Raw genomic sequence first — 25,000 nt, 5'->3', positions numbered from 1 at the left:
CTTATGAAGAACGGATGCAGGAATTGGGTATGTCTAGTCTAGTGAAAAGGGACGCGGTGGCTCAGTGGGTTGGGACGCTGAGCTTGTCGATCAGAAGGTCGGCAGTTTGGCGGGTCAAATCCCGAGTGCCGCGTAGCAGAGTGAGCGCCTGTTACTCGTCCCAGCTCCTGCCAACCTAGCAGTTCGAAAGCACGTAAAAAATGCAAGTAGAAAAATAGGGACCGCTCCGGTGGGAAGGGAACAGTGTTCCGTGCGCCTTTGGCATCTAGTCATGCCGGCCACATGACCACGGAGACGTCCTCGGACAAGCGCTGGCTCTTCGGCTTTGAAACGGAGATGAGCACCGGCCCCTAGAGTCGGAAACAACTAGCACGCATGTGCGGAGGAACCTTTACCTTTACCTTTTAGTCTAGTGAAAAGAAGGACCAGGGGTGACATGATAGCAGCGTTCCAGTATCTCAGGGGCTGCCCCAAAGAAGAGGGAGTCAAGCTATTCTCCAAAGCGCCTGAAAGCAGGACAAGAAGCAACGGATGGAAACTAATCAAGCAACCTAGAACTAAGGAGAAATTTCCTGGCAGTGAGAAAACAATTAACCAGTGGAACAACCTGCCTCCAGAAGCTGCGAATGCTCCAACACTGGAGGTTTTTAAAAGGAGACTGGACAGCCCTTTGTCTGAAATGGTATAGGGTTTCCTGCCTGAGCAGGGGGTTGGACTAGAAGACCTCCAGGGTCCCTTCCGCCTCTGATGACGTTCTGTGCTCTTCTGTCTCCAAAGCAGAACTGAATGGCCCCAGTTTCCTGGGACAGTTGCATGGTGGAGTCTGTGTTGCTGACTCGAACCCAAACCAGCTGGTCTTCCAAAGTTATTTGGAACCAGCCAAGGACTGTGGTGGTACGTTGAGGACTTGCCTGTAGGACAGTTTCGAAGTTCTGTGTGATTCTGAACTCGTTCCTTTTATTTTCATTTTTTTTCCAATTCCAAACAAGGCCTTCCCACTGCAGACTTTGGGGGCGCGCGCGCACACACACACACACACACACACACACACACACACCACACAGACCACTTACAAGCTGGAGCCGGGGCAGTCTTTGCAACAAAGAATGCGGGAAAGGGAACAATTGCAGGCTGAGCCGTAAATCAAAGGCGGCCGCCGGCAACCTTTTTGACATCCCTAATGCGGAATAAATTTGCGTTGGCTCAGCACAAATTTGTACAAGCACCGAAGGCTCCCATTACTCACGAGGCGAATTTGTCAGCCTGCTTAACAGTCCCAGTCAAAGGGTGGGCATCATCCAGCCTGCCCAGATGTTCTTCCCCAGGTAACGCAAAACTACGTGCCAGGTGGTTCTGCTGCTCGGAGCTGCCTGCAAAGCTACGGTTATTAGCCTTTCCCGAAACTCCCGAATCACGGGCGTGCTGAAAAAGCAAATTAAAACACAATTGACCAACTTGAGGGCCAAAGAGACTGGTCAGGATAAAGTGGGAGGGAGGAAGGGGGAATTCAATGAGACGAAAAGATGAGACAAGATGGAGATAGTAGCCGTGGCTAAGAGGCCGTTGCTCAATGAATTTTGCCCGGTTTTACAACTTTTTCTGGCCACAGTCAGAACGGAAGAAGCTCCTCCGATGAGAAGTGAAACGTTTTCAAAGGGGAAACCCCAAGAAAGTCCAGTTGCCTTTTGGAAACGCCAGCGATCGGAGTCGCTGCAGATGCTAAGCGAGTAAGGTGGTTATTAAGCGACTCCCGCTTCCCCCATCGACTCTGCTCAGCTGCAGCCCAGGACGCTGCAACCGTCGTAAGCACGAGTCAGTTGCCAAGGGCCTGAATTTTGGGGACGCTGCAATGGCTGCGTGAAAAATGGTCGTGTTTTTTTCCAGTGCCGTTGTAACTTTGGACAGTCTCTAAATGAACTGCGGTAAGTCCTGTAAATGCTATTCAAAGTCCATTCTGGTCCGTGTGTGTGTGTGAGAGAGAGAGAGAGAGAGAGTGCCACAAAGAAGAGTGTCAACTTATTTTGCTAAGCGCCAGAAGGCAAGACAAGAAACAATGGGCTTGGCTAGTCTAAGAAAAGAAGAAATAGGGGTGATGCAATAGCAGTGTTCCAGTAATTGAGGGGCTGCCACAAAGAAGGGGGGGTGTCACGTTATTGGCAGGGGGGCAGAGGTCGACCGCGAGGTCTCTCATTTGTGGAGTTCCTCAGGGGTCGGTCCTCTCGCCTCTCCTGTTCAACATCTACATGAAGCCGCTGGGTGAGATCATTCGTGGCTTTGGAGTTGGGTATCATCAGTACGCTGATGATACCCAACTTTTCTTTTCGACCCCAAACCACCCCAGTGATGCCCTCAACGTGATGTCCCGTTGCCTGGAGGCGGTTCGGGTCTGGATGGGGAGGAACAGACTCCAACTCAACCCCGACAAGACTGAGTGGCTTTGCATACCTTCGTCCCGGGTTTATTCGGACATTCCACCTCTAGTTATGGGGGGTGAACTATTACCCCCCGTAGATAGGGCTCGCAACTTGGGGGTCCTCCTAGATTCACGGCTCACTTTGGAAGACCATATAGGAGCCGTGACTAGGGGGGCCTTCGCACAGGTTCGCCTGGTGCGTCAGTTGCGGCCCTATCTTAGCCGGGACGATTTATGCACGGTCACTCATGCGCTCGTGTCCTCTCGTCTGGACTACTGCAACGCTCTCTACATGGGGCTGCCCTTGAGGACTACTCGGAAGCTCCAACTGGTACAGAATGCAGCCGCGAGAGTGGTGTTGGGAGCCTCCCGATACTCCCACGTTACGCCTCTGCTCCGTGAGCTGCATTGGTTGCCAGTTGTCTTCCGGGTGAGATTCAAGGTACTGGTAACGGTATTTAAAGCACTCCATGGCATGGGGCCGGAGTACCTCAGGGAACATCTGCTGCCGGCATCAAGCTCCCTGCGCCCTGTGCGTTCCCACAGAGAGGGCCTCCTCAGGGTGCCACCGATCAGAGAATGCCGATTGGTGGCCCCCAGGGGGAGATCCTTCTCTGTGGGCGCTCCGGAGCTGTGGAATCAGCTACCGGTTGAGCTCCGGATGGCGCCCGATCTTCGCTCCTTTCGTCGCGATCTCAAGACATTTCTGTTTGTACAAGCCGGCCTAGCCTGAGGGGGAGTGTTGGGGTTATTTTATTTTTCGTTTTTTAACTTTTCTGGGGGTTTTTAGTGTTGTATTTATATTGTTTTTAACTAGGGCAATTTGTTTAATCTTATTTTAATGTTTGTATTCGCTATTTTATTCTGCCCTGTGAACCGCCCTGAGTCCTCAGGGAGAAGGGCGGTATATAAATGTTATTAAATTAAATTAAATTAAAATTATTCACCAAAGCACCAGAGGGAAGGACGAGAAACAACGGTTGGAAACTGACCAAAGAGAGAAGCAACCTGGAATTAAGGAGAAACTTCCTGACATTGTGGACAATCAACCAGTGGAACAGCTTGCCACCAGAAATTGTGGGTGCTACATCACTGGTGGATTTTAAGAAGAGACTTGGCAGTCACTCGTCTGAGATGGTATAGGTTCTCCTGCTTGAGGTGGGGGTGGGCTGGACTAGAAAACCTCCAGGGTCCCATTCTATTCTATTCTATTCTATTCTATTCTATTCTATTCTATTCTATTCTATTCTATTCTATTCCTATTCTTCATTCCTCCTATTATTCTATTCTATTCTTCATTCCTCCTATTATTCTATTCTATTCTATTCTATTCTATTCTATTCTATTCTATTCTATTCTATTCTATTCTATTCTATTCTATTCTATTCTTCATTCCTCCTATTATACTATTCTATTCTATTCTTCATTCCTCCTATTATTCTATTCTATTCTATTCTATTCTATTCTATTCTATTCTATTCTATTCTATTCTATTCTATTCTATTCTATTCTTCATTCCTCCTATTATTCTATTCTATTCTATTGTTCATTCCTCCTATTATTCTATTCTATTCTATTCGATTGTTCATTCCTCCTATTCTTCTATTCTATTCTTCTATTCTATTCTATTCTATTCTAATTCTATTCTATTCGATTCTTTATTCCTCCTACTATTCTATTCTATTCTATTCTATTCTATTCTATTCTATTCTATTCTATTCTATTCTATTCTATTCTATTCTATTCTATTCTATTCTATTCTATTCTATTCTATTCTATTCTAATTCTATTCTATTCTATTCTTTATTCCTCCTACTATTCTATTCTATTCTATTCTATTCTATTCTATTCTATTCTATTCTATTCTATTCTATTCTATTCTATTCTATTCTATTCTATTCTATTCTATTCTATTCTATTCTATTCTATTATGGATGGAAACTAATCAAGGAGAGAAACAACCTGGAATTAACTTCCTAACAATGAGGACAATTACCCAGTGGAACGGCTTGCCTTCAGAAACTGTATTAGCTTTTTTTGGCTGCTGCCGCCACCGCACACAGCTGGCTCACGCTTAAGTGATCTTCCACTAGGACCCCAAGGTCCCTCTCACAGTGTTTTTTAAGCCAGGTTTCGCCTCATCTGTACTTTGTACCATTTGATTTTTTTCCTGCCTAGGTATAAAACCTTTTGGGACGCCATGTTCAGGATGACTGATAAATCTCCGTATACAATCCGGGCCCTCGTCCCACTGCTGAGATTCGATGCTTTTATACTCCTACCGCTTTGGAGAGAAGATAACCCGTTCGATTCAAACAATGACATAAATCCCCGTTATTCTCTCTCTCTCTCTCGACAAATTCGGTTGAATAGGCCGTGTTTGGCCCGTCACATCTTCCAACAATTCAGACAGAGTCCTTTTGCTGACATCTTTCTGCTCCACCGGGGAAATTGGTCCTGCAGCTTGCTTTGCTTCTCACGGAGCACCTGGACCTTCCGCAAAATGTGAATTACGCAGATAGAGAGGGATGGGGAATTTGGCTTTTATGGAGATGGGGAGTATTGTACAAGGTTCCAAGCAAAGAGCCAGCGGTGGGGGCCGAGCTTTGAACGGTGGTGCTATAAATTTGCCAAGTTATTTAACAACACCCAATCAATTGGGTCGTATTGAAGTGCATTTACCGGGAGAGTTAATAGAAAAGTGGGAAGAAGTGGGGGGGGGGGAAGGAAGGGCGCCGTTTAAGGGGAAGAAAATGTTGATGCAGCAAATTCTTAGGTTTTTTTTTCTTCCCCCTTTTGTTCAGCCCCAATATAGGAAAAGTCAGCAGTTTTTTTCCACATACACCCCTTTTGACGTAAATCAATAGGCCTTCGCGGAGCGTGACCAAAAAAACTGCCCAGTTAGCGGTTGGGTGGCGCGAGAGAAAATCTTTTGGGGTCCCCCCCCCGATTCAAACTAGACCCAACTTCTCGAGAGTACTCACTGCTTGAACTGACAGCCAGGGAGATGGAGAGAACCATTACTCTGCTAATTTGAAATCAATTTAAAGTGCATTTGCTTAATGGGTGGGAGGGAGCCTCATAAATGATGGAGAAGTTGCTACTTTAAGGAGAGAACGCCATGCCAAAAGAGAGAGAGAGAGAGAGAGAGAGAGAGAGAGAGAGAGAGAGAGAGAGAGAGAGATTTCCTCTGCACTGGGGTTGTCATTAAAGGGGACTTTGCTTATTTTTCCGAGGGGATTTGCTGGGAAACTTCACTAATGGGACGACGTTTTTGCTGCCTGCTTGACAGGGGTAAAAGAAGTTGGAGTCACTCCTGGCCCTTGATTTAAACTCGGGCCCTCAGGCCAAAAGGAACGCACAGTGGCACCCCTGGTTTGCAGCCAGCTCGCCCTGGGACGATTCAATGGCTTGAAATAATTTAAAAATTAATCGTCACGTTTGTCGTTCGCGTTTCCTTTTGTCCCTCCTTTGCCATCCTTTCTTTCGTGATTCTGTTCCACCATTTCTTTGGCATTAGTGTCGCTCTGGTTCCGCAGCCAGTTCTCCCGCGGCGAGTTGGCTGTGAGTTGGCTGTGGTGAGTTGTCCTAGAGAAAACCCAAATGAATTCCGCCCCGACCATCTTTCTTTTTGATTGGGATAAAGCCTCCGCCTCTCAGGCCTGGAGAGATGTTGTTAAAGAGGCTTGCTTCTGGGTCTCTCTGAAGTTTTCAAAGAAGAAACGATTGGCCCGTGAGTTTCTGCTTCAGTTTCTGCAGCGTTTCAACTTATGTCGAGGATCCTCGGAGACTCAGAACCAGCGTCTAACGTTCAAAACCGGCTGCCAGCCACAGATTAGAAATTAACCAGACTCAACCCAAAAGGGAGATTCTGCTGACCCCCCCACACACACCCCAAAATAACACTTTCTATTAACCTTCCTAGCAATGAAGAAGTTGAGTGTTGGGGTGAGTGTTGATTAACCCAACCATAGTTAGACCTTCTGAAGTCCTTGAAACGATGCTTGTATACATGCACTTCTGAAGTGTAAGAATCCAGCTGGGCTTGTTGAGAAAGGAAAGGGTCCTGACTGTGGTTGTGACTCCAAATGTAGGCTGCAAAATATGACTTTCTTTTCCTTTCTTCCTTCTTTCCTTCTTTCCTTCTTTCCTTCTTTCCTTCCTTCCTTCCTTCCTTCCTTCCTTCCTTCCTTTCCTGAAGGAGACTGGGATCTGATATGGCAAGAAACAGACTCGTAAAAATGCAAGTAGAAAAATAGGGACCGCTACGTTGGGAAGGTAACAGCGTTCCGTGCGCCTTTGGCGTCCAGTCATGCCGGCCACATGACCACGGAGACGTCCTCGGACAAGCGCTGGCTCTTCGGCTTTGAAACGGAGATGAGCACCGGCCCCTAGAGTCGGAAACGACTAGCACGCGTGTGCGGGGGAACCTTTACCTTTTATGCTCCAAAAAGATTACAGAAAAAAAAAATATCTCCCGCCCAACTATGGCTTGTTACTTTTATCAGCCCGATTGAAAAATGTAGTTTTGGTTCTTTGGACTAGATCGATGGGAAGAAAAATGGCCCCAGGACGGACATGCTCATCCGTTAGTTACTATGCAAGGGGTTGAAGGCGGTTTGTTCTGGTCTTCTTGTATGTAACATTAACCTCACATACAAGCTGGAAAAGGAAGGAAGTTGGGCATGGACCACCACGTTCAGCCTAATGCCAGGATGAAACTACGACTTGCCAGAATTAAATAGGAGGCAGGAAACTTCTAAATATTGCTTGTGGCTTGCCCAGCCACAGACGATATTTCCTGGTAGACTGCCTCTAAGCCTGAAGGATTCACCAATGGCAACCTTGCTGGAACGACCCTCGGTTCTCCTTCTGGCTTTCCAAACAGCAACGATTTTGACCAACTCCCAAACCAGGCGAGAAAAGATGTAGTAGAGTTTGCCCTGAATTAACTATGGCCTTCAAGAGGTCAGAAAACAAAAATGCCAGGGGGGCTCCAAAACCATGAGGACTAGGAGCTCACCCAGACCCCCTCACGTAGCCGAGCGCTAGCCGATCACTACGTTGCCCATCTTCCCTAGCTGGCGAATCACCCCAAATCCGCCTTCCGAATAACACAGTTCTCTTTCAGAGGAGGTTGCAAAAGGTGCGTAGGTACAAGGAGTCTGTTCTTGTAAAAAAAAAAAATCTCCAATTTCTTTGCTTCGTTCCCCCTCCCTCTTTGGTCCAAGACAGAGACAGCTGTGAAAACGCACAGCTCTTCCTTTCCTGGCTGCAAATAAGCACCACCAGCAAAATAAAAAAAAACACACAACCCACTTTACAGCAAGTAAATTGGGGATGTTCAGCCCTGCTGGCACAGAGGGAGGGAAGAGACTAAGTGGTTTTTTTCACACTCGGCATCAGAGAACAAATGAAGTTTGGCTACTGGTGTGTCTCATGGGTGGCACCTTTGACTTGTAAGTTGTTGAATCTCATTACGGAGAGTCGGGCCTGTGCTTCGCTGAATTAGCCCAACAGAGCATCCCTTGGCTGGCTGGAGGATGAGGAGGGGTTGGGGAGGTGTTCCCAGCCTCTATTTGCCCCCATGTGCCCCGGGGCACATGGCAGGCAGAATGAGGAAGAGAGAACAGAGGCAGCTGCAAAAAAGAGAAAAGGTGATTTTGCCAGACGGTGGGAGCACGAGAGAATCCGAGTGCCCGCTGAAAAGAAGCTTTGCCGCCAAGATTTAGCCCGGAGCTGGCGGGAATCTATTTTTAAGCTCCCTCTGGAGAGGAATTGCAGGGGAAGAGGATCAAGGAGCAGGATTTAACCACCCTCCGAAGAGAGGAAAGGACCGGTTCAGACCATCTGCTTTCTTTAGCGTCTGCAATTCACTGCAGTGCAAGGATACAGGGGGACCGACTACGAGGAGATGGCTGCTTACTAAGAACTGAATCTGGGGTTTTCAAAGGGCGAGCTGTGTTGCTGAAAGGTCTGGAAGTTATGCTAGGAGTCAAAAAGTTCTGACCAGCCCTTGTAGAGGGTGTGAAGAGTCAAGTAGGTAGTGCATTTGTGTGAAATGAGCTGGGGGTTGGACTAGAGGACCTCCGAGGTCCCTTCCAACTCTCATTCTATTCTATTCTACTTTACTCCATTCTATTCTATTCCATTCTATATTCTATTCTACTTTACTCTATTCTATCCTATCCTATCCTGTAATTCCATTCCATTCTATTCTATAATCTATTCTACTTTATTCTATTCTATCCTATCCTGTAATTCTATTCTATTCTGTTCTATTCTATTTTACTCCATTCTATTCTATTCTATTTCTATTCCATTCCATTCTATATTCTATTCTGCTTTACTCTATTCTATTCTATCCTATCCTGTAATTCCATTCCATTCCACTTTACTCCATTCTATTCTATTCTATTCCATTCCATTCTATAATCTATTCTACTTTACTCTATTCTATCCTATCCTGTAATTCTATTCTATTCTATTCTATTCTATTCTATTCTATTCTATTCTATTCTATTCTATTCTATTCTATTCTATTCCATTCTATAATCTATTCTACTTTATTCTATCCTAGCCTGTAATTCTATTCTATTCTATTCTATTCTATTCTATTCTATTCTATTCTATTCTATTCTATTCTATTCTATTCTATTCTATTCTATTCTATATATAAATATTTGGTTGATATCAGGCATTAATGTCCAAAGAAGAAGAAAAAAATCATTTGCAATTATGATAGTTAAGAGCTATGCCCAAGAAAAGAGAGCTTCTGCGGCAAGGAGCAGTCTACCTTTAGAAAACGTGAAGAGAAACCTTTGAAACATCAGCTGAAAGAAACTGGAGACGAGGAGAAAGGAAAGAGGCCAGAAAGACACACACCCAGAGAGACACAACGGAATGTCAAAATCTTGTGTTTTCTTTTCCAACAGGTCTCAAAAAGAAGACACACACACAGACACACACACACAAATTTAACAACTGAGGACGGGTAACTAAGGAAGGAGGGAGAGAGCAGCCAACTCCAATAATAATAATAATAATAATAATAATAATAATAATAATAATAATAATAATAATAATAATAATAATAATAAATGGATAGGGACAGCAAACGGGAAGAAATTTGTGCTCTTTAATTGCCGGGACAAAGGATGGCAAAGGGTTGATTGACATCTGCTCATCAAGACCAGAAAACCCCCCCCAACATGGAGAAAACTGCCCAGCCCCCCCCCCCCCCAGCAGCTAAATCTGTGTCTGGCTATTCTCCCCCAGGAGGTTGGACAGGGCCTTGCTCAGATCAACCAGGGCCCTTCAACCAGCTCCGGGGAATCCCGAAGGATTTTAATTTACGGATCCAGCAAGCTGAGAGCAAAGCCTCTTTCCGTGTAAATCACCCAGCAGCAGCCTCCGAACGGCCAAAAGATTCCTGTTGGTGGTAAATCACTGGCAGTTTATTGCCTTTCCAGGAAAACACTTCTCTCTCTTCGAAGGGGGAAAAAATGAAAAACCGAGAGGCTCAAAAATTATATATTCCGAGAAGGGGGGAAAAAAAAGCAGGAAATTTCAAGGGTGAACTGAAGACTTGGACAACCGACCGAGAAGGATTGCCAATCCGCTGGCAAATTCAAGCACCCTTCTCGGGAACAAGAGAGGACTTCTTCGCTTTGGGGACTTCAGCCCCCAGGATTCCCAGCCAGCCAGCCAGCCCCGTGGCTTAACCCTTTCTCATCCCCCCAAAAAACCCAACAACCACCCAGAAACGGGGTTTGCAAATGCCAAACAGGAGATGTGTGTGTGTGTGTGTGTGTGGGGAAATGCAAAGACCTAAGGGGTGGGGAGGAGGCAGCAACAGCGACCAAGCTAAATAAATGAAATGCAAGGCCGGGAAAAAAGTAGGTTTTTCAGAAGCGGTGGAGGGGGGGAGAGAGGAAAGGAGAAAAAGCAAAATTAAGAAGGCAGCTTCTGATTATTTCCTTTCTACCAGAAAAAAAAAGGGGGTGGGGGAGCAATTTTTCTCCCTGGCCAGGTCCTGACTGTTTCTCTCCCCCTTCCTCCCAAATCAAAGCAAGCAAGCCAGCAAGCCGAGGGGTGGTAGGAATTAAAGTGCCAGTGGGAAACCGAGGCGAGGAAAGTTTGGGAAGCCAAGTTTTTCTCCTCCAGGATTCCCGGATGCCAACGGAAGCCTGGCTGGATCCCCGTCTTTCTCCTCTGCCTTGTCTTCTCCCCGTGTCGTGTGTGTGTGTGTGTGTGTGTGTGTGTGTGTGTGTGTGTGTGTGTGTGTGTGAAAAGAAACACCCCCCTATACACACACACACACTTGACAGCGTTGATATCAACCGGGGGACCAGGAGCGGGAAGGAGAGCGGCTCCAGGGGTCCCATTCTGCCCACGGGGGGGGAGCGGTCCACGGGCGTTCCCAGCATCGCCCGTGGAACTGGATCAGAAACCCCCCCCCCCATGCCACCCCCCCCAAGAGAACATGCAGTCAAGTAGCCTCAGCGTTCTCTCTCTCTCTTTTTTTGGAGAGGGGAAATGGGGCCCGGAGTTCTTCGGTGGGCTATAAGCCGTCCCCGGTGAGCAAGGGGATCTCCAATCCGCTTCTTAGCAGCACCAGGTAAAGGCAGAGGCCCGCCGCCCCGGCTAGCAGCACCCCCATCAGGGCCTTGAGGAAGGAAGTCCGGCTGCGGGTGAAGGAAGGCGGTCCCATGATGCTCAGCAAGGCCGTGCCGACGGTCAGCGTGTAGAGGATGGACAGGCCGGTGTTGAGGGCCACGATCTTGCCGAACTTGGCAAAGGGGGCGATGATGCAGAAGAAGAGGGGGACGGTCGCCACCACGGTGGTGACCGCGCTGGAGACCACCGCCACGCCCACGTGCCGCACGGACTCCACCGTCCTCCACTGGCGGCTGGAGCTGGGGTCCTGTGGGCGGCAAGAGACGGGGGTCAGCGCCGCTTCCTCTTCCTCAGGCCTTTTAACACCGTTTATCTCGTTCCAGGGGGATTTATTTCCTCCCCCATGGACAGGGGTCTTCAGACTTGGCCCTTGGAGGACTTGGGGACTTCAACTCCCATAATTCCTCAGCCAGGGTGCCTGGCGCGCCCTTAAAACAGCTCGGTCTCCCTCTTATCCAGTATTGGTGCCCCCGGGTGACTCTCTCCTGGACGCCGAAGTGAGGAAGAGGAGGAAGACGGCCCAAGGCAAAAGCTTACCTCCGCCAGGTGAGGGGGGAGGGTCTCCCCGGCCAGAAGGAAGCCCTCCACCAGATGCACGCAATAGTCCACCGAGGAGCCCACCAGGATGGAGAGCGAGACGGCTTCCACGGCCCCGATCTCCCAGCCCGACCAGTACATGACGGTCACCACCAGACAGACGACGCCTGGAGAAAGAGAAACGGGCAGCCCTCAAAGCTCACGCTTCTCTCCTCGGTTTTGGGGCTCCTGTTCTGAAGCTGAAAACCCAACGTTTCGTCCTTTCCCAGCCTGGCCCTGATTTGTTACCGGTGAAAGGAGCGAGGATTTTTGGAAACTTTTCGGAAGGGGGAAAAGGCAGAGGCTCGGCAACGCCTCTTGGGACGGCGGCTCGGGCCGCCATCTTACTTGCCCAAAGTCCCTCTAAAACAGGGGTCCCCCAACCTCTGTGGCTTGGCGGCCCGGCTTGGGGGATGGGGAGAGAAGACGGGGAATCGTGGCAGCTGGAGTAACGGGCCGGCACGCATGTGCCCATGTAGCTCGACTCGCGTGAGCAGCGCGCACGTTGGGCTGCGTGCGTGCAAGGGGAGCTGCCCGCGGGGTGAGTTGTGCTGTGTGTGCACGCACACCGCCCAGCCTCTCGTGGGGCCCAGTTCCGAACAGGCCACAGCCCCGGTAGTGGGCTACAGCCCGGGATTGGGGACCCCTCCTGCCCTAAAAGATCGCAACGAGAGGGGGCAGGCTTCCAAAACTTGGCTTCCGGGAAGGGCGGGCTGTTGGCCCTGACATCCAGGTGGATGTTCGAAAATGGAAACGAAAAACCAGGGCCTGGTGCACGTTCAGCCGGCATTCTTTCCTGCCCACGCTGGGATGGGCCGAGGCGGGGCCGTTTTCGACAAAGGGCTGGTACCTAAAATGGTGAGCAAGACGGGAATGAGGAGGAGGAAGTGGGTGGTGAAGAGGGCGACGGCGGCGATGCAGATCACCAAGGATAGGATGAGGCCGTAAAGGGCACTTTGCACGCCTGGAGCAGAGACAGACAGACAGGAGAGAAGAGAGAGCAAGAATCACTCTGCGCCGGGAAAGGGAAGGAAATATATATACTGTATATATATATGGGACGCGGTGGCTCAGTGGGTTAGGACACTGAGCTTGTCGATCTGAAGGTCGGCAGTTTGGCGGGTCGAATCCCGAGTGCCGCGTAACAGAGTGGAGCGCCTGTTACTCGTCCCAGCTTCTGCCAACCTAGCAGTTCGGAAGCACGTAAAAATGCAAGTAGAAAAATAGGGACCACTCCGGTGGGAAGGTAACAGCGTTCCGTGCGCCTTTGGCGTCTAGTCATGCCGGCCACATGACCACGGAGACGTCCTCGGACAAGCGCTGGCTCTTCGGCTTTGAAACGGAGATGAGCACCGGCCCCTAGAGTCGGAAACGACTAGCACGCGTGTGTGGGGGAACCTTTACCTTTACCTATATATATATATACACATCCGTTGTGCTTATTTCTCCCTTCTGATGCCATCGCTCACCGATGATTTCCATAAAGATCTGCTTCCAGTGCTCACAGGTCTGGAAACCCCGGCGTAAGGAGGACCCTTCTGGAAACTTCTGGAGCTGGTCCTGAAGGAAGGTTTCCCATTTGCGATAATCGGAATAGGTCTGGAAGGATGATTTCCCCTTGTAGGTGGTCTGAAGGAAGGAGTGGGAAATTAGAAGCAAAGGACAGGGCAGAATGACAGAATAAAAGAGTTGGGAGGGACCTTGGAGGTCTTCTAGTCCAGCCCCCCTGCTCACACAGGAGAGCCTAGACCAGGGGTCTTCAGACTTGACCCTTTGATGACTTGTGGACTTCAACTCCCAGAATTCCTCACCCAGACGCGCTGGCTGAAGAATTCTGGGAGTTGAAGTCCACTCCTCTTAAAGTCTGTATCAGGGCTCTTCAAACTTGGCCCTTTGATGACTTGTGGACTTCAACTCCCACGCGTGCCTGGCTGAGGAATTCTGGGAGTTGAAGTCCACAAGTCATCAAAGGGCCACGTTTGAAGACCCCTGCCCTATACTATCCCAGACAAGTGGCTGTCCAGTCTCTTCTTTACAAACACCCCACTAACGGAGCACCCACAACTTCTGGTGGCAAGCTGTTCCAGTGGTTAATTGTCCTCACTCTCAGGAAATTTCTCCTTAATTCCAGGTTGCTTCTCTCTTTGATGAGTTTCCATCCGTTGCTTCTTGTCCTGCCTTCAGGGGCTTTGGAGAATAGGTGGACACACACCCCTCTTCTTTTGTGGCAGCCCCTCAAATATTGGAACACTGCTATCATGTCACCCCTAGTCCTTCTTTTTGCTAGACTACATACCCAGTTCCTGCAACCGTTCTTCCTGATCAGCTCCGATGCTCTTCTCTGCACTCTTTCTAGAGTCTCAACATTATTTTATAATACGGTGACCAAAACTGGATCCAGCCCGGTCTGTCCTGGCCTGCCTTCATTGCACCCTCTTAGTTTAAGTAGATGGGGAGATGGGGAGCTTCAGACTGGACAGTGCTTGGATAAGAGGCAGCTGAGCCCACGGAAGGAAAAGGGGTGTGGGAAGCCTTCTTAATTTTCTAAAGAGCAAAAGGGAAGGAGGGGAGAAATACTACTAGTTTTCATCGCTGTGCTTCTGGTCTGGAGAAGTCCGAAGGGCGAGCGTCCATTTTGGCAAGCCTGAAAACATTTCTCCCAAATTTTCTTTCCCCCTTCCCTCCCGAATACTCAAATTGCTCTTCAGATTAGATGTGCGATCCTCTTGGGAAGCGCATCCAGGTGACTGAGCGTTTGAAATGTTTTCCTCTCTTTTTTTTTTTTCTTTCTTTCTTTCTTTCTTTCTTTCCTTGCAGCTTTCTTGGGAGTTTGGAAACCCGGCTCCTGAGGACTAGGAGCTTGATCTATTTTTTTCCCCCAGTTCTGGAGACAAACGATGGGCCTGGCGAGCTCAAAAAGCCAGAGTTGGAGTTAGGGTGTGTGTGTGTGTGTGTGTGTCTCACCGACTCAAAGGCCATGGAGATCCACTGGACCTTGCCATCCTTCACCCCCACCGTTCCGTGGGAGAGCTGACCGGGAAGCAAGTTGGGCTCGGGAAGATTCTTGCATTCGGAGTGTAGCATCTGAAGGATAGAGGAGACACTGTAACCTAGAAAAAGAAAGAAAAATCTGGTTGGTTGTTTTTTTTCCCCCCCCTCTCGTGCATTCTGGAGGACCCCAAAGCAGAGTCCGCAAAACCGCCAACCCATCTAACGTTCGTAATGTATTTATTTTATGTAGTTGTAAGATTTGTACGACCACCTGTGGGAAAAATAATAACGCTGGGCATCTCACCACAACCATATGCACGATCCACAGGCAGTGAATCTTTTCCTTTCTTTTTCTCTGGGGAAAAACAATCACCGCCGCCGGAGCCCAATTCCAGGCAAGGAAAGATCTCCACTGGATTGCCTCCCCCCCACCCCCCTTTTCATTCTGCTTTTTTTAAAAGGAGAGCCATAGAGGCCCACTAGAGATGGTGGCCCGTAGAGGGACGTGGTGGCTCAGTGGGTTAGGACGCTGAGCTTGTCGATCGGAAGGTCGGCAGTTTGGCGGGTCGAATCCCGAGTGCCGCGTAACAGAGTGAGCGCCTGTTACTCGTCCCAGCTTCTGCCAACCTAGCAGTTCGAAAGCACGTAAAAATGCAAGTAGAAAAATAGGGACCGCTACAGTGGGAAGGTAACAACGTTCCGTGCGCCTTTGGCATCTAGTCATGCCGGCCACATGACCACGGAGACGTCCTTGGACAAGCGCTGGCTCTTCGGCTTTGAAATGGAGATGAGCACCGGCCCCTAGAGTTGGAAACGACTAGCACGCATGTGCGGGGGAACCTTTACCTTTACCTTTACCTAGAGATGGTGGCCCGTAGAATCGAGGCCCGGAAAGGGAAGGGGAGGTACCTGAAGGGAGGCATTGGGCTCCTCCTGGCTTGACCAGCTCGGCGTTGCTGGCGATGGCCTTGCAGATCCGGCAGAGGTTGCTGATTTCTTGGAAGAGGTCGAAGCTGGTGTCATAAATGACGCTACCCTTTCCAAAGGAGATTCACGCAGCGAAAGGGATATGTAAGAGAGCAGACCTGGGGTGGCTCTCCCCACCCCCGCTCCCCCACCCCCTTCTCCAGGCCCCAGGAAGGGACACGCACCATGTCTCCAATGACGTGGTTGTCGGCGTGCCGAGTACGGTTGAGCCCGAGGATCCCGAACACCACAAAGACCATGGCCCCCGTGTCCACCAGCGGGCGCACGGCCGGCTTCCCGCAGATGCCGTTCCGGCAGGGGTTGAATCCGGACGCGAGGGAGAACTTGGATTTGACAGAGGCTGGAGGAGAGAGAGCAACGGATGCTTGGCAACTGAACTCGTATTTATGACCGTCTCAGTGTCCGGCGATCCCCTTTTGTGACCTTCTGACAAGCAAAGTCAACGGGGAAGCCCTGGTTATTAACTGAACCAGGGTGAATTCACTGGTGGCAAGGGAGGTCGTGAAACCGGGCAAAACCCGCTGGGCGGATGCCTCACTTAGCGACAGAAAATGTGGGGCTCGGCTGGCGTCATAAGCCGAGGACTTACCTGTATTATTATCACGTAGGTGGCAACTCTTTCCTAAGCTGATCCTCGCAACCAGCCCGCAGTTGGTCGGGTTAAGGGGGCTGCAGAAAGTCCCCTCCCTCCCCCCCTCGTGAGCTATCAGAAGGCAGAGGGGGCCTTGAGCCCCCAGCCCCGCAACAAGCTGCAAGTGTGCAAGAATGAAGAGAACACACACACACACACACACAAACACACACTTCATAGGTGGCTCACCTCTCTCGCTCGGCACGAATAAGTATCCCTTGTTGGGTCCATCCGGACTGGAGCTGAGAAGGCAGCCCGGGGGTGCCAGGCAGATCCGCCCGTGGTACGGAGGCTTGTGGGACTGGGCAAAATACAGCTTCCTGGAGAAAGGAGAAGAAGCCCACTGGTGTGATAGCCACACACACACACACACACACACACACACACACAAAGCTACCCCCAATCTAGCGCTCTCCAAAAATGGAAGGGAAAGGAAGAACGCTTCCTTCTTGAAGGCCACAACAGCCCCCCCCCCACAACTTTGCCTCACTGCTCCATCCAGTGATGAATTGCCAAGCCATCTCCTGCCGTGTGCCAGGCCGGGGCCCGCCCGCCCGCCCGCCCGCTTAGGCATTTACCGGGTGCGCTGTTGCTCCTGGGCAGCCACGTAGAAGCTGAAGTCGAATTTCCACCCTCTCTTCGTGTCGCATGACAAGCTGGTCATCATCCATTTCTTGCTGGCCCCTGGTTGGAGATGCCCTACTGTGGACATACAAGCGGTCAGCCTCTTGGTGAAGTTACCGTAAGGAACTTTATACACCTAAGCATGGATTAATGAAAACACAACACTTCACTGTCGGTCTCCAGAGGCTGGCAGGAGGGGGGGGGAAGGGGGCAAACAGGGCACTAAAGTCAATTTAAGCGTGGCACGTCCCTCTCTCTATCTCTCTCTTTGGCTCTGCCAAATGGCACAGGGGATGAGCGAGGAGTGGGCACCCGCCAACTGACCGGCGGCTCAGCAGCTACGAAAGAGGCCACTTAGTGAGTACTTTGGACTACAAGTCCCACTGCCCACAGCCATCGCAGACGGATGAGAGGCGCTGCAGTCCAGCAGTAATTTAGACCAGGGATCCCCAGCTTCCAGGCTGCGGGTGGTGAGCTATTCGCAACCGGGCGTGTAGTGACGGGCTGGCGGGTGTGAATGCGCGCGCAGCTCAACTTCCAGAAGTGGTGAGCTGGCGTGCATTGAGCACACCCAGGCTGCTCAGCTTCCACGAGTCAAGCTGCACGCCCGTGCACGTCTTGGCCAGCCCGCCACTCACACGAGTTGAACTGTGCGCAGGTGTGCGCGCTGGCCCGCCGCTCGCGCAGCCCAGTTCCCCTCTTCTCCCCCGCCGGGCTGCCAAGCCGCAAAGGTTGGGGACTGCCGATCTAGACCCATTGGAGGCTTTATGTAGCCTCAGCATGTCAAGAGATGGCGTTCTAAGGCAATCCTACCCACGGGCAAGCTGAATGATGCCCGGCTGACGGGCGCCGAGCTGCCCACTTTCCCCTCACTCCTCTGTGCCGGTTTTACGATCCTCCTTGGCAGAGGAGTTGCCTCTTGGCCATCTTTGCCAACCGGTGCTCACCTGGAAGGAAGGGACTTCTCCATCTTTTGCGGCCACTGTCTGCCACGGTGCCGGCACGGTGGCATTGAGAGAAAACCTGTAGATCACCGGCCAGCTCTTGCCCTTATATCTGAAGATGTAGACTGTTCCCAAGGGATCTGGAGGAGACAGGAGAGCCATCAGGAAACCCTTCCTGGGGTCGGGCCAAAGGGAAAAGGGAATCGGACCGGGCAGCCCCTGGGATTATTCAGGGCTCGGCTCAAAGGCAAGGCTGTGCCAGTGTCCAACTTCTCTCCAATTCAGAGGCCGCTGGCTCTGTTGCCTGCGTGCGGAAGTGGCCGGCTTCCAGATCCGAATCGAATCAACCCAGCTCGCTCATTTAATCCAGCAAAGGTGGTTTGCTGATCTTCTAGCTGAATTCCCCCCACCGATCGAATCAACGATTCAGGTGAGGTTCCTTGAGGACTAGCCACGGAAAGGAGCCTGCACAACGATCTCAAGAGCGGGACGGAGCTCACCCTGCGGAGCTCTGTCGTCTAAGGGGTTCCCTCGGCCGCTTCCCGGCGGGCCCGACCCCCTCTTCTTCTTCTTCTTCTTCTCCAGAGAGGTGCGAATGTTATTCTGCAGACTGCGGGGTTTTTCCTGAAACAAGCCTGTCGCACAAGGTTAGTCAGGGACAAAAGAGCATCTCCAGTCAAGGGCGGCAGCTTCCACACACACACACACACACACACACACACCGGCCTCCTCCTGCCGCGTCACTCATTCAAGGGACAGCCGCGTTTGCAGTCTGGGTTGCCGTGCAGGGCCTCAAATAGCAAGAACGAGGCATCCGAGGGGTGGAAATTCCCAAAGGACCAGTCTTAATCGATGAGAATGAAACCCCAAGGCGGAATAACGGTTGTTAGTTTAGGCTAGCAGATGATGGGAAATGTCCTTTCCAAGTCCTGAGCGTAGAGCGATTGGGGTAAATTGAAGACTGCCTGCCTGCCTGGTAAGATGAATTTCTTTTGTTCTTCTGATACAGATAAAGGCTAATTAGATCTGGGAACATAAACTGGCTCTCTGATTATTGAATCACACCTGCCTCTTCTGGCCTGGAATTGTTAACGCGATCAGCGTCTGTTCTCCTGGGTTTCCGACGGGAATGGATCCAACCCTGTTTAGGTTAGGAGCGGGATCGAACCCCAAGGTCTTGGGGAGCGCAGGAAATATGAGTTTGGACTCTCTCGGGCCCAGGCGGTTGAATCTTTTTATACAAATCTTTTTATAACAAATTTTATACGAAGGGGAGCTGTAGCTGGCCAGGGCTCCTGACCGGCATTGCTGAAGATCCCAAGAACTGAACGGGGATCTTCTAAAACGGGACTGTCTGACCTTGGCGACTTTTAAGACTTATGGACTTCAACTCCCAGAATTCCCCCGCCAGCAATTCTGGGAGTTGAAGTCCGTAAGTCTTAACGTTGCCAAGATTGGATGCCCCTGTTTCTAAGGGGAAAGGAAGGGTTTTATCCTAGAGCTAAAGATTTCCTTTGAATAAGAAGATTCCTATCTTCCTTCCTTCCCCTCCCTTCTCTCTCTCCCTCTCCTTCCTTCCTTCCTTTCTTCCTTCCTTTCTTCCTTCCTTCCTTTCATTCCTTCTTTCCATTCCTTCCTTCCTTTTATCCATCTATCCTTCCTTTCCTTCCTTCCTTCCTTTCATCCACCTATCCTTCCTTCCTTCCTTCCTTCCTTCCTTCCTTCCTTCCTTCCTTCCTTCCTTCCTTCCTTCCTTCCTTCCTTCCTTCCTTCCTTCCTTCCTTCCTTCCTTCCTTCCCTGTCTAGTTCCCAGAAGTCAGTCTGAAATATCTTGAGGAGACAGGGATCCACCTGAACACAAAACGGGAGGCCACCGACAGGCCCACGCCATGGCGACACATGGGCTCCGTCAAACTCACCTGAGCAGGTGACACAAGAGATGCCCTCGGCACTCAAGTTGTACTTGAGGTCCATCAACACCTGGATGTTGGTGTCGGGCCTGAAGAGGAGAGGGGCACGGCTAGCTGGGCGAAGGCGGCTGGCGAAGAAGATGGAGAGGATGAGAACCAAGAGAAACAGCCCTGGAACGAGAAACACGGGGCAGAGAGAGATTGTGTGAGAGAGGACTACTCTGGTGGTGGGCCTCCATAAGCTCGCTTCTAAATCCAAGGAAGTGTCTATGTGCAAGGGACTTACCAACAATCACCCATTTGCTTTTGACTGCCGACCACAGGGCCCAGCACTGCAAGAGCTCCTGTAGGTGAGTGATCAGGTGTCCCGGGCTGTCGTCGTCGTTGGTGAGCTGGTGGTTTTCGGGCAACACAGATACCAAGGGGACATCCCCCATTTCTAGAGCAACTGGCCAGAAAAGAGAAGGCAAGGTTGAGTTGATACAAACACGGGCCACAGATCAGACCACTAAGCAAAGTGGTCCGATTCAAAAAAAATAAATAAAAATCGCCGACATTTACATAGCCCCTGGAATTCAGTGACTTGGATTCCATTTTTCACAGAAAGGATGAAACCTGGAAGAATTGATCTGGTCTCAAAGCCATCTTGACGTTCTCCTAGATCCTGAAACTTTAGCCTGATCCGGACCAATTGGGCCACTTTCAATCAAGACCAAACGTCCGTCTAGTCTTACTTTATAAAGACTCAAAGGAGAACCTCAGGAAGAGCAAAATAATTCTACCAGCCTCTGTTCTAGGCGTAGGAAATGGGTTGGGGAGCACGAAGCATTCCACAATAACTTAATTGTTACACAATTAATTAGACAAGTTATTACACAATAACTTAATTAACGATCGCTTAAAACATGAGCCAGCCGTGTGCGGCGGCAGCCAAAAAAGCTAATGCAATCCTTGGCTGTATAAACAGAGGCACAGAATCAAAATCACATGAAGTATTACTACCGCTTTACAAAGCCTTAGTAAGGTTACACCTGGAATACTGCATCTGGTTTTGTTCCCCACAGTATAAAAATGGTGTTGAGACTTTGGGAAAAATGCGAAGAAGAGCAACTAAGACGATTAAGGGCCAGGAGATTAAAACATAGGAAGAACGGTTGCAGGAATTGTGTATGTCTAGGCTAGAGAAAAGAAGAACTAGGGGAGACATGATAGCAGTGTTTCAATATCTCAGGGGCTGCCCCAAAGAAGAGGGAGTCAAGCTATTCTCCAAAGCACCAGAAGGCAACACAAGAAACAACAGATGGAAACTGACCAAAGAGAGAAGCAACCTGGAATTTAAGGAGAAACTTCCTAACAGTGAGGACAATTAACCAGTGGAACAGCTTGCCACCAGAAATCGTGGTTGCTCCATCCCTGGAGGTTTTTAAGAAGAGACTGGACAGCCACTTGTCTGAAATGGTGCCTGGCTGAGGAACTCTGGGAGTTGAAGTCCACCAGCCATTAAAGGGCCATTTTTGAAGACACCTGGTCTGGCGTCTCCTGCTTGAGCAAGGTCTAGAAGACCTCCAAGGTCCCTCCCAGCTCTAGTCTGATTTGATTCAACCGAAATACCTCCAGTATCTCTAAGAAGGAGACAGAGATATTGGGCTCGGGAGCCAAGGGTGTGTTGATGGGGGTGGGCAGCGGTGTTTGCGATCCACCACCCCGTTACTCACCTGGGTCCTCCTCCACACTCAGCAGAGGGATGTCGTCATCCAGGTAAGGCAGAGTGCCCAGCCCTGACCTGCCAGCCACCGCCAAGGAGACGAACGGCCCGTCCGCGCTCTGCAAAGCGCTTTCCTTTCTGCATTTTTTACGGCATCTGCAGACCAGAGAGGAAGCCATGCCAAACGAATTTCCATCTGGGCAAGACAGCTGTGCCTGGCTTCGTTGGCCGAGCGAAGGGCAGCCCAGCCCAGCTGCAAAACAGCCACACGCCAGGCAAGGCTCAGGTGCAACTGGCTTCTGAGCAATTACCGTTGCCGATGCATTAGGCGGGGGTCAGAAAGAGAAGAGGGGGGTGGGGAATGGTCTGGATCCCCCTCCCAGATAAGCCGGCTTCATTAACCAACATTGTTTAACACCCCGCTTGACAAACTTGACTAAGTTACTCCAAATTAGGTTAAAAAAAAAAGCAGTTATTTTTTTTTCCTTTTGGGTTAATGACGCACAAACGGGCTACCAGGTTCACACCACCGACATTGAAATAAGGACTCTCTGATTACAGTAAATCGGGGGTCTTCAAACCTGGCCCTTTCAGGACTTGTGGACTTCAACTCCCAGAATTCCTCAGCCCAGCGCGCACGCCGGCTGAGGAATTCTGGGAGTTGAAGTCCACAGGTCCTGAAAGGGCCACGTCTGAAGACCGCCTGCAGCAAATGGTTTGGGGTAAGGAAAAATTTGGGAAGGACAGGCTGGTTTTAACCTTTGACGTTCCTTTTGAAGGAAAAATAGGTGACAAGTGCCTTCTTAAAAAAAGAGAAGAGCGTCCAAGCCCATTCTTTTTGGGTGAACCCTGATAGTCTAGAACAGGGGTCCCCCAATCCCTGGTCCATGGACTGGTACCGGGCCGCGGCATGCCAGCAACCAGTCCGCAGAAACAAGCAAAGCCCCATCCGCGGGATTACAGGCAGCACGCAAAACCACGCGCTGTCCGGTCCGCGGAAAAAAAACCTCTCTCCACGGAACCGGTCCCTGGTGCCCAAAAAAGGTTTGAGGGAACCTCTGATCTTGTTGTTAGCTGCGAAGTCGTGTCCGACCCATCGCGACCCTATGGACAACATTCCTCCAGGCCTTCCTGTCCTCTACCATCTTCTGGAGTCCATTTCAGCTCATGCCTCCTGCTTCAGTGATTCCATCCAGCCACCTCGTTCTCTGTCGTCCCCTTCTTCTATTGCCCTCAACCTTTCCCAGCATTAGGCTCTTCTCCAGTGAGTCCTTCCTTCTCATTAGGTGGCCAAAGGATTTGAGTTTCCACTTCAGGATCTGGCCTTCTCAAGAGCAGTCAGGGTTGATCTCCTCTAGGACCGGACCGGTTTGATCGCCTTGCAGTCCAAGGGACTTGCAGGAGTCTTCTCCAGCACCATAGTTCAAAGGCCTCAATTCTAGAAGACTGTAAATCTTTTTTCTTTCGCTACAGCTGCAGCCCTGCTTCACAAAGCACTTTTTAAAAAATAAAAATAAAAATAGATTCAGTTGACTTTACCTGGCCTGGCAAGTGTTTTCCAAAGACGACCAGTAGAGAGACCAAATGCCCAGAGCAGCTGGCATGGTGACAAGGACCCCCACCCAACAACAGGAGACAATCAGGGACATGAAGAGGCCAAAGTCATGGACAGCTGGGATCTGCAGAGTGGGGGAGAAGGCGGGAGACAGGTAACCATCTCTTGGAGGTCCAAGAATTTAAAAAAAAAAAGAAGAAGAAGCACTTTTGGATTTTATTTTATTTTATTTTTATTTTTTAAAAAGTCAGAATGGAACCCTTTACGGATTTGGTGGCGCAAAAAAAAAAGAAGGAAAAAAAAAAGATCGATGGTTTGAAAAATTAAGACAGGACAGGATATAGAAAGAAGGAAGAGAGTTGCGATGTCACTTTAAAACAGTGTTTCCCAACCTGGATGAATGTTAAGGTGGGCGGAGTTCAATTCCCAGGCTGGCTGAGGAATTCTGGGAGTGGAAGTCCACAAGCCACAAAAAGGGCCAAGTTTGAAGAGACCCTGCTTTAGAGAAAGAGGTCAAGCTAGAATTGTACTTCTAAGTGCTGTAAAGAAGCTTGGAAGCCTTTATAACACGGCAGGCAGCCAGAGTGTAGAAAGCTGGCTTATGGCTTATTGATCCGATGATTGATACAGGTGGGAAAGCTTGGCTAGCTGTGGAATTCTGGGAGTTGAAGTCCACCCATCTTAAAGTCCCCAAGTTGGGAAATGTTGCTTTAGAGCAGGGGTCTTCAAACTTGGCCCTTTTATGACTTGTGGACTTCAACTCCCAGAATTCCTCAGCCAGGCACATTGGCTGAGGAATTCTGGGAGTTGAAGTCCACAAGTCATAAAAGGGCCATGTTTGAAGACCCCTACTTTAGAGGAACAGGTGAATGCAGAATTGTACTTCTAAGTGCTGTAAAGAAGCTTAGAAACCTTCAGAACAGTTTCCCAACCTGTCTGGGTCAGCGGCCCGGTGGGAAAGGGAGGGGCTGGGGCCTTGAACGCACGCACGCACGCACGCACACACGCGAACGGGGCCAAGAGCGTGTGCGCGCCGCAAAGGGGGCTGCTAGCACCTGTGCGACGCTCATGGTGACACTAGTGCGAGGGGGAGGGAGGGAGGGCACCCAGGCGCGCCCACTGGCCCTAGCCACTCAGGCCACGGCCCGGTAGTGGGCCGTGGCCCGCAGGTTGGGGACCCCTGCTTTAGAATACAGCAGGCCCCGAGAGTGGAAAGATGGCTTAGGGGGTGGGTGAGCCACAGACCGGTAGGGGTGGGAAAGCGTGGCTGACCTGGGAGAAAATGTTGGCGGCGTACGCAGCCGCCGTGGTCAAGGAGGTGAAGAAAGTGGCTTTGCCCGCTGTCTGGATGGTGTGGATCATCCTGAGGTTGAGGTCTTTCAGGTGGGTGGCCTGCCGATAGGTGTTGATGAAAACAAAGACGTCGTCCACCCCTGGCAGAGGGCAGAGAGAAGAGGGAGGCGGTGAGGAGGCATCTGGAGGGAGAGGGAGAACGGCGCCCGTCCCAGTCCGATCCTCTTACCGATGCCCACGATAACAAAGGCCGCCACTCCGTTCAGGATGCCCAGGTACTGGATTCCGAAGACAATGTGGTAAAGGAAGAGGGCCACCAGGCAACTTATCCCGATGCTGGCAATGCCGAAAAACGACAGGAAGACTGGAGGAGGAGAAGAGAGGGATCTTATTTCTCCCGTTGGCGTTCCGCCTTTCCGCCCCACCCCCTTGGTGGATCCGCAGGCCGTCCTCGCCTTACGACCGCAACTGAGCCCCAAGGTTTCCGTCACTAAGCAAGACAAAAGGGGGGTTAGGTGAGTTTGGCCCCATTTTTACCACCGTCCTTGCTACCGCTCTGGAGGAAATCCAGGGCGGTCTTTAAGTTGGCGACACGGCGGTGAAGTGAAGCTGGCTTCTCCGTTGACTTTGCTCGTTGGAGGGTCCCAAGGGGGGGGTCACGTGACCCCTCTGCAACCGTCGTAAATACGAGT

The 25,000-nt window shown here is 50.4% G+C and overlaps 1 protein-coding gene across 1 annotated transcript in view; it reads right to left on the bottom strand.

Annotated features, from left to right (window-relative positions):
- Positions 1 to 9,660: 9,660 nt before the first annotated feature.
- The window catches only part of DISP3 (dispatched RND transporter family member 3), a gene marked incomplete at its 5' end in the record, with an annotated part of 25,312 nt that continues 9,972 nt past the window's right edge, over positions 9,661 to 25,000 (bottom strand). The window contains 17 exons of the mRNA XM_081341281.1: positions 9,661 to 11,339; positions 11,630 to 11,796; positions 12,519 to 12,632; positions 13,138 to 13,297; positions 14,633 to 14,778; positions 15,569 to 15,695; positions 15,811 to 15,986; positions 16,467 to 16,597; positions 16,856 to 17,037; positions 17,849 to 17,985; positions 18,346 to 18,480; positions 19,765 to 19,926; positions 20,042 to 20,203; positions 21,471 to 21,616; positions 23,000 to 23,139; positions 24,288 to 24,448; positions 24,538 to 24,672. Coding sequence (XP_081197407.1) covers positions 10,977 to 11,339; positions 11,630 to 11,796; positions 12,519 to 12,632; positions 13,138 to 13,297; positions 14,633 to 14,778; positions 15,569 to 15,695; positions 15,811 to 15,986; positions 16,467 to 16,597; positions 16,856 to 17,037; positions 17,849 to 17,985; positions 18,346 to 18,480; positions 19,765 to 19,926; positions 20,042 to 20,203; positions 21,471 to 21,616; positions 23,000 to 23,139; positions 24,288 to 24,448; positions 24,538 to 24,672 — 2,744 coding nt within the window. The 3' untranslated portion in view covers positions 9,661 to 10,976. The remainder of the gene's footprint in view (positions 11,340 to 11,629; positions 11,797 to 12,518; positions 12,633 to 13,137; positions 13,298 to 14,632; positions 14,779 to 15,568; positions 15,696 to 15,810; positions 15,987 to 16,466; positions 16,598 to 16,855; positions 17,038 to 17,848; positions 17,986 to 18,345; positions 18,481 to 19,764; positions 19,927 to 20,041; positions 20,204 to 21,470; positions 21,617 to 22,999; positions 23,140 to 24,287; positions 24,449 to 24,537; positions 24,673 to 25,000) is intronic.

This window comes from Vipera berus (assembly GCF_964194415.1).
Source record: "Vipera berus genome assembly, chromosome: 17".
NCBI lineage: Eukaryota > Metazoa > Chordata > Lepidosauria > Squamata > Viperidae > Vipera > Vipera berus.
This window is presented reverse-complemented; position numbering and strand designations above follow the sequence as displayed.